This window comes from Chlorocebus sabaeus, chromosome 3 (genome assembly GCF_047675955.1).
Source record: "Chlorocebus sabaeus isolate Y175 chromosome 3, mChlSab1.0.hap1, whole genome shotgun sequence".
Classification (NCBI taxonomy): Eukaryota; Metazoa; Chordata; class Mammalia; order Primates; family Cercopithecidae; genus Chlorocebus; species Chlorocebus sabaeus.
In genome coordinates this window covers 61688616-61697821 of record NC_132906.1, presented here as the reverse complement: position 1 = coordinate 61697821, position 9206 = coordinate 61688616, and the positions used below count along the sequence as shown (strand labels likewise).

Below are 9206 nucleotides of genomic sequence, written 5' to 3'. Positions count from 1 at the left end.
AAAAAGTGAAGTTTTGATGCTGGATCAAAAGTAACATATCCATATTCAGAAAACAAGCACATATACCATAAAAGCTAAAATGAAATTCTAGTAAGTCGATGTTTGATAGCTAAGCTTCCTAGTAATTATTTAATTACCACGTAGCAAAGCTTTAATTTAATTTAAAAATTATTGAAAGAATAAAGTACAGGTCTATAAGAAATTAATACGAAAGAGATACAGCATGAGTTTGAATATGTTATTAGTACAGTTTAATTTTAATTAATTTCCAAATTAGGCAACTAAACCAAGTATTTTTTCTTTACCCCATGCTATTGTCTTGCTTCAAGGGTTGTAACACAGGTACTTTAATACAACAATAAAAATTTTAATACAACAATAAAAATTCTACGCAGGAAAGCAAACTGAATGAGACAAAACAAAAAATAGGCTATATTAGCAAAACTAAACTATGTTTTATTTATCAAAGACAATGAAACAATCAGAAAATACAGAGAAATACAGAAGGGGTTATAAAGCATAATAAATTTTATTTTTTGGAAATGGAAAAATGTCCCTGAATAGTTAGATGTACCTTTTAGTAGTAATGTCTAATAATAAATAAGAAATCAATTTTATACGTTCCATATAGCTGTATTAAATAATTTTTAAGTTTAAAAGATAAAATACCATCATTTTAAATGTTGGTATTCAAAACCAAAGATATAACCGAAAGGAAAAACAGATGAGACATAAAATGATTTGCAAGATGGGAAATATAGTAGTTTATGAATGTAAATTAACTTCCAGTTGTAATAATGGTTACATACTCTCACTACACACACAGACCCCACAGTCCTATATGCCACAAACACATTTCCATAACTTGAAAATGAGTGTTTTGCATATCTCAGTTCAGGATATGTTTTTTACAAGTTAATCCTAAAGTCATAAAGCAAGAAGCTATTAATAGTACAAGATTTTATTTGCTAAGCTTTACAAATTAAACTCTAAAAAAATTATTACAATGATACTGACAGATATTTTATTGGCTTTTTAAAAGACAAACACAAATGAGAATTATCTTATTTAGAAAATTAACTTCCAAAATTATCTTAAATGAAATAAATATAATATCTAATACAATCTCTTCCTGCAAGAATCTCCAAGACGGGCAATCCTAAAAACCCAGCTTCTCATCTGAAAATCCCTAAAACTAGTATGTCCCTTAAAAAAATTTTTTTTTATCTTATAAAGGACATTTGGTATTCCCACATTTTCTTAAAATTTGTCCTAAAACAAATTCTATCTTTAACACTCAGGTTTCTAAATATATATATATGTGTGTGTGTGTGTGTGTGTGTATATGTATACATATACATATATATATTTAGTTCACTTAATTTAAAATTAATGGAAGCTATCCGGACACAATTTCTAAGAAAACATTGCAGAAAGTAAGTTATGCATGGTTATTTACAGGAAGAGTTTTCCTAAATAATAATGTAAATGTCATGTTAAAAAATCTGACAAATCCTTTCTAATAATCAGCACTGCAGGTTTTAATAAACCTTATGTAACAAAAGATGTTTCATGTGTAGAATTACCAGATGAGTCTAAGAGCCAGAAACTAAATCATTAGACATGGTTAATAATTTCATTTTTATTATACTAAATGTCAGGTCAGAAGTCAATGGCATTTACAAGCTGGAAGACTGTTTATCCACTCAACTCTTTCAATTATATCAAACACTGATTAACCAAATGTGACTGGACTTAACTGCTACAACTTTACGGTTTCTATCAAGTATACGCAAATCTCTCAAATGGGCACATATGCGTATGTGCAAAACAAATGAAATACAGATACTTAAAGAATGAACAGAAATGGCTTGTAAGCATAAACCACCCTGCCATTCAATTTTGAAGCTCCGTCTTTTCTTCACTAGTCTTCTGTTATTAGTAGTCTTCTATTAAAGTTGTAGGTTTACAGATGATCCGGAAATTTCACATTGGTATAAGAAAGGAATGTCGGGTTGATGCAGTCTGGAGACAAAGAAGGAATTAGTCTTAAAATGTATTAAGTTGTCTTTATCTAAATCACAGTATAATACAACACATTTTATAGAAGAATTATATCAAGTATATAATATTCTTTTGATAAAGTCTATAAATCAGAATATATTCTAAAGTGTAAGGCTTCTATAGCAGACTTTCATCTAGAAAATACTTGCATTGTATTTTACACTCTTCGAAATGCACAGAAGATAACCACACAAATTAGTAAAATAGCAAAATTACTTTGCCTTTTAATCTTATTATTAATACTGACAAATTCTTAATGCCACTGTTTGCGAAGATATTTTGCTTGTTAAAATAAAGCGACAGCGACTTCTTCGGGAGTCGTTGGGGGAGACTTTAATAGAACACTTAAAATGATACTTAAACATGATCTAGAAATACAAGTGTATTCATAGTACTCTAGCAGAAATAAGTAAATTATATAAGCTTATGTATAACTTACATAAATGATAAATAAAATGTAAGCAACCAAATCACAAAGCATACAATTTATTTGAAAAAAGAATACTTAGTAAACTTGAAACACTTTGTTCCTTATAGTCCTACATTCAGAAGTTAAGCACTAGTAGACATTTTGGTTATGGAGTTCAAATGCTTTATCAATTTACATTATTTATAGGCATAAATTACATGGTACTTGCTTTAAAAAATAGAATAGGGAGTAGGAAGTCACTTTATGTGAAGATACTCCTGCTGCACAATAAATAAATACTATTACTATATCCACGGCCTCCAGAAATTCAATGGATAACTACGTCTACTCATTTCTTCATATTCCTACTTATTCAAGTTGTAGCCTTCATAGTTGATAAAAACCAGCACACATTAAGAAAACAGTAACAGAACTATTTTCTTCACATGACTTTTATTCCTTGATCCAGACTGTTAAAAGGACTGCAAGACAAATTGTTTTTCAATCACAGATTTTTTTTTCCACCAGATATCTATGCGAATTTCACATTGTTTTATACAAAAATGCCCATTCCTTCAGTCTAAGTACTATGTCATAGTTTGTTGTTTTTCAAGCTTTCAAATTTCGTGCTGGTGGTTACTTCATATACGTTCTATGGTTAATCTTTAAAGAGAAGTTTTAAAAATCTGATTTAAAATTTCAGTTTACTCGTTATGTATTTTAAAAACTAAAATTTATGAAATTCAATTTTAAAAATCTAAGAGTTATCTAAAAAGGTCTATGACTTATTAAATTTCAATAAGCTGACCATTAGCAGTATTAAAAAATATTAAATATGCTAACAGTAAAAATCATGAATACACATTAGGCATTTAACATGTATCTGGTAAATTTGAATACATAAAGGGAATAGGCAGAGTTCACAGATTAATATTTCTTACCTCTATAATAAGAAGAAATACCTTGTTCTATGAGCAGCTGCCATACTTTCAGACATGTTTCTGACTTTTAGATAATTAACAAATCCTCTGAAGAAAAGGAGCAGACCTGAGAAGGATGAAATAATATGGATATACTATGTTTTTATACAGAAAGGGACAAGATAAATTTAAAGTAGACAATTATGAACAAGATCCTCTTGGCTTAAGGAATTTTATTTGCAGACTTCCATTCATTTCTGTAATATATTTTACACTATAAGGATAAACTCTGTCACAAGGAAATACAATTTTTCAATTTGTTAAGCCTAGATGTACCAAAATTAAAGCAAATCTAGTTATACAACTCCAGAATTACATAAAAACATACATTTAAGTAATGTTCTTAAATAGCGAAGTTACCTGATGCACTTAAACTGATTCAACTCATAAAACCCCCATTGAGCCCATGGGTTAAATCTTTTCAATTAATGTAACTACTGAGTGAACTAAGACATAGTTATTTATATAAAGTACATAAAAAGGAAAAATATACATGTGGTTGCTAACAACTGTGGGGAAAAAAACAATAAGCCTGTACAGCAGTATCAAGTGCCTGTCATCTGTGAAATCTGTATTTGAATATGTGCATTATGTACATATTTTCAATTATGAGTTCTTATTTTGAAGTAATAATAAGAAACTAACATAATAAAAAATTAAGAAGAGTTAGAAAAGACAACTTGGAAGACAATTACTCTAATGATTTAGATTATCTGGGATTCTTCTTATATCTATCTCAGTTTTCTCCTTTGTAAAGTAGTATTTTAAAATAACCACAGATATATTTAATAATTTAAAAAGCAATACCTGTGAAATTCTCTAAAGTTTCACATAACAAATATTAGATCAATATAAAACATTACCATTATTAGTATAAGCCTTTGAAATACTTAAGCACATGATTCTTAGGGAAACATTAACCCCAGTAAATTTTTAATCAGGAAATTGGGGTGGGGGATCCAAAAACAAAAACAGAAGATATCTACTGTATGTGTATGACTTTCCTCACCAGGAGGAAAAGGAGTTTGTGAATTTAAAATATAAAGTCTCAAACTAAATTTGTACCCCAACTGCAAGGCAATAATCAAATCACTAAAAAAAAGAAGCATGTGTGTAGTAAATTAGAGAGGAAAGACAGAAGAGAGATACAAATGATGACTTAAAGGGTATAAATTTCAGCTAAACCCAATTGCATCTGCTTCCCATATCCTAACTCCCTCCGTTCGGGACTCCCTCTGAATTCCACCCTCATACCCTTCCAGATGCTGTTCAAAGATAGTAATACTGTTATCCAAATGTAAAACTATTACTGAAAAATGTAAACCAACTTATTTGTGGGATCCCTTCCTTTCTCTCTAAAGCTGCTGTTTTCTAACACACATTTTACTTTTCAGGCATTTTCTAAAAGAAGTCACCCAGTTCATATCTAAAAACCAATCACTCAGTGGCTACTGTTTCTGAGCATTCTACAAAGTGCTCAACATTCTTTTCAGCATATGTGAGAGCAACATTTTTATCATTTATTACATTTTCACATTCCCCTAAATAAATAAATACTAGATTACGGCTCTGAAGTGGAACTGGCATTGTCCTCTGTATTCTACTCTGCTCCACATTAACCTCCCTAAGATTCCTCCAATCTCTAAATAATATATATACACACACAAATGTACTCATTTAATATACTTAAATACTTAACAGACTTTATAAACCTTCTCACTTTTAGGTAAGAAACTCAATAAAGAACACGGCATTCAGGCAGTTAGAACACAACAATATAAAACTGGCTTCACCTCCAGATGCATCTCAACAAGGTCATAACACTAAAATAATTTCACTCTAGCTATTAAAGAATTAAGTGACCTTATTTAACAATAATTTGTTCCCCAAAAGATCCTAAAGATCTAACAGTACGACTAAATAAAAACTCAGAGAGAAGACTGCCACCTACTGAAATGCTGTTATTTTCTGGTACAATTCTGAGTGAAACATGGGCTTTTAATCTTAACAAGAAACAAAATGTATTCCTTATGTCAGCAAATACATCTGAAAGTGGATTAAAGGTATAATGTGATTTAATGATTAACTTAATTATCTCACATCGAAGGTAAAAAACAAAAGGGAACAAAAATTGAAAATCCATAAAATTCCATCAATATTAATAAAAAGACATGTCTTACAGAAAGACAACTCAACAGAAGTACTGTGATCATTAGGCATAAAGCCTTTCCTTATGCCTGGCTGATTAATGATTAATTCAAGGCACAATTCAAAAGCATAAAGAATGTTTCCACGATTGAAAAATAAGAGAATAGATAGAACAACCAAACTATCCAACTCTCAAATTTCCTAAGATCATTAAAAGAAGTTATTTGTGTATATTTTCTGAGATAAATGCTAAGACAATTTTTTATCACGTTGTTATTTTAAAATTTTGTGGCATTCAATGATCATCCCACCACTGACTCTTTACACTGATAGCCTCTGGATTTTAAATCTAAGAAATCTGTAGTGCTATGTAGAATGGCTTAAAAATGTGAGATGATGTATTTGAATATGAGAATTTTACAGAAGAAAAATAATTTCCACATAAATTGTGCCATAGTTTATTTATATTTACAGTTTTTGGAAATATCAAAGTTAAACTAAATACATTAAGAATAAACTTACCAAGTACAAGAAATATCCACCAAAGCCAATACTGTCCATTGAAATATCCAGTAAAATAATCAGAAAACTATGGAGTGAACATAAATATATTAACCAAATTCGTACACCTGAATTTGAAAATCATAGATTATCTTCAGTTTCAGAATGATTTACCTCAAATAATCTTTAACACTTAAAAAATAGCACAAAGGAAAAATAAAAACACTTAATGGCATACATATATATAAATTATTTGAGAAAAAAATCATCTTATGCAATAGCAAAAATAAATAAATAAATAAATGAAGTATTTTGGAAACAAAAACCAGTTTCAAACTCCCTGCAAGAAATACAAGTAAATGTTATATGTCTGAATCACACATTTTCTTATTAAAAATTTCACGTCAGTCCTTCTTTCATAATCTCTCAAAACCACAACTACCATCCCAAACACACTATAGCAACCCGCTGCTTCAGATATTAACACCAAAAGCCACATTAGTTTAATCTTATCAGATGGGGGTATCCTGCTGACCTCCAAAAAGAAGAGCTTTTGACCTTCTGTATACTCCCTACTGCTAATCACTGCCAAAAATACTAGGTGCATAAAGACCCCCATTAGAGTCTTTCTATTTTCAAACTAGATGCTCTAGCATTCAGTTCCCAACAGTGAGCTGAGAACAGCTAACTGAACCTTAGAGTGGCATTTCAACAGTTCCTATTAGTGGCCATGGCAGACAGTTTTATATTCTCTGTGGTGTGGGAATATGAACAGGCAGATGGAAGGCAGAGTTTGATGATTTTGGACACAGTTATCTTTTCCTTAATTAGACTCTAGACATCACACTTCATTAATTTTAAAAGGCTTTTTAAAAAATCAATCTGATTTTCTTCAGTTACTTCAGATAACTTTAGCACCTAAAACAATGCCTCAAATGATTATTTTTTTAAAAGTGTTTAATATAACCTACTCTAAAATTATTAAAAATTAGCTTGTATTTACCCACCCTGTTTCCACTGGCCTGCAAATTGAATCTGATGTAACTAAAAATGATTTCATTAAATGCAGACTTGCTCCCAAATCTGATATTAACTAAAAGTATTTGTAACTTTATAGGTAAAGATTTCCAATTATTTGTTGGTAATTTCCATATAAGCTTAAAAATCCTAGGCTTTGGCAATAATAAAAAATGCTTACAAATTGTAAATAATGTTATTTAGTAAGCATATCAGATAAAGATTACCTAAGTCTACTTTTTATAGCCTTTTAAGTATTTTCTCAGGAAGTATTTCTAATTAATAAATCAACCATTTATAGTAATTTCAGTATTTACAGTAATTTCATGTTTTACATTTTATAGTACTTTTTAAAAAATGTAATTTCAGATTTAAAATTTCAAAGTACTACTAAACACAGAGATCCCACGTACACCTACATCTTTAAAATATGTGTACAATGAAGGAGGGACTTGAAATGGAAAAGATGCAGTTTACACAGGACTGTACTATACTATTTTTTAGTCAAGTGATTCACAGTTAGAAATAAAACACTTTCATATAGGTCTTAAAGGTTTTTCAAGAACAAAAAAGAATAAAGAACCAAGGCAATACGTTTTTATTTTAAATTTCTGCGTGTTACCCAGTAACAGGCAACCTGAACAGCCAGAACAGAGTCTTTCTTCACCAAAATACTTTGAAAGAGAAGGATTCGCTATGTAAAAAGGATAAAGTAATGTTGGACTCATTACTGTGTTAGCAAAAATGTTTTAAAATACTAAAATCATAAGCCTAAGCCAACTGTTTTTTTTTTAATATAAGTAAACCAATCATGTTGATTGGCCAGTCACAGGCTAGAGAAATCAAATTTTGGAAAATAAATTAATGAACATTAAGAATTCATCTGATTTTATTATATTAATACAACATCACTATTTCATTGTTTACATCCTACTTTCGAAATGTAATTTGTTAGTTTTTAATAAAACACATATGTATTTTTAACCAAATAATAAAAACCTTAGAAGTAGTATCGGGGCCGGGCGCGGTGGCTCACGCCTGTAATCCCAGCACTTTGGGAGGCCGAGGCGGGCGGATCACGAGGTTAGGAGATCGAGACCATCCTGGCTAACACGGTGAAACCTCGTCTCTACTAAAAATACAAAAAACTAGCCGGGCGAGGTGGCGGGCGCCTGTAGTCCCAGCTACTCGGGAGGCTGAGGCAGGAGAATGGCGTAAACCCGGGAGGCGGAGCTTGCAGTGAGCTGAGATCCGGCCACTGCACTCCAGCCTGGGCAACAGAGTGAGACTCCGTCTCAAAAAAAAAAAAAAAAAAAAAAGTAGTAGTATCGGAAGCCTAGGCTGAAGATATTTACACAAAATCTGAGGTTCATGGCAGCTCAGACACAAAATGGACAGCAGCAGTATGATTTATAAATTACTTATTGGCTAATGAAAGGAAACACCAGGTTTTTAGGGGAAAACTTTTCTCTCAGCACTAAACTCTGAAAGGAATGTTTTACTTGGAGCATTATAGTAAAAGTCAAAATACAGTGTAACAGAGGCAGTACAGAAGTAGGAACATAGGCGATGAATTGAGACCAAGGTAGATGCCAATTCACATTAAAAACTGTGGGACTGGCTGCGCACGGTGGCTCACGCCTGTAATCCTAGCACTTTGGGAGGCCAAGGCTGGCAGACTGCCTGAGCTCAGGAGTTTGAGATCAGCCTGGGCAACGACGTGAAACTCTGTCTCTACAAAAATACAAAAAATTAGCCAGGCTGGCGGCATGTGCCCGTAGTCCCAGCTACTTGGAGGCTGAGGCAGGAGAATCGCTTGAACTCAGGAGGCACAGGTTGCAGGGTGCCAAGATGGCGCCATTGCACTCCAGCCTGGGTGGCAGAGTGAGAATCCTTCTCCACAAGAAAAACAACTGTGGGACCTTGAGCAAATTATTAGACTCTTTATTCTTACTTTCATCACCAATAAAACGGCTAGATCATCACCAGCATCAGAGATACAGTTAAAAGTTTGAAAACTCGTTATTTGTAACAAATTATGCCTGGCACACACTAAGGGTTAAATGAATGATAGTTATTGTTATTTT

General features: G+C 31.8%; 1 protein-coding gene across 1 annotated transcript in view; it reads right to left on the bottom strand.

The window, feature by feature from the left end:
* Nucleotides 1-224: 224 nt before the first annotated feature.
* Nucleotides 225-9206, bottom strand: part of NDFIP2 (Nedd4 family interacting protein 2) — a 70337-nt gene continuing 61355 nt past the window's right edge. Inside the window, exons 6-8 of the mRNA XM_007960664.3 lie at nt 6124-6190; nt 3415-3520; nt 225-2025 (exon numbers count right to left, since the gene is read on the bottom strand). Coding sequence (XP_007958855.1) covers nt 3417-3520; nt 6124-6190 — 171 coding nt within the window. The 3' untranslated portion in view covers nt 225-2025; nt 3415-3416. The remainder of the gene's footprint in view (nt 2026-3414; nt 3521-6123; nt 6191-9206) is intronic.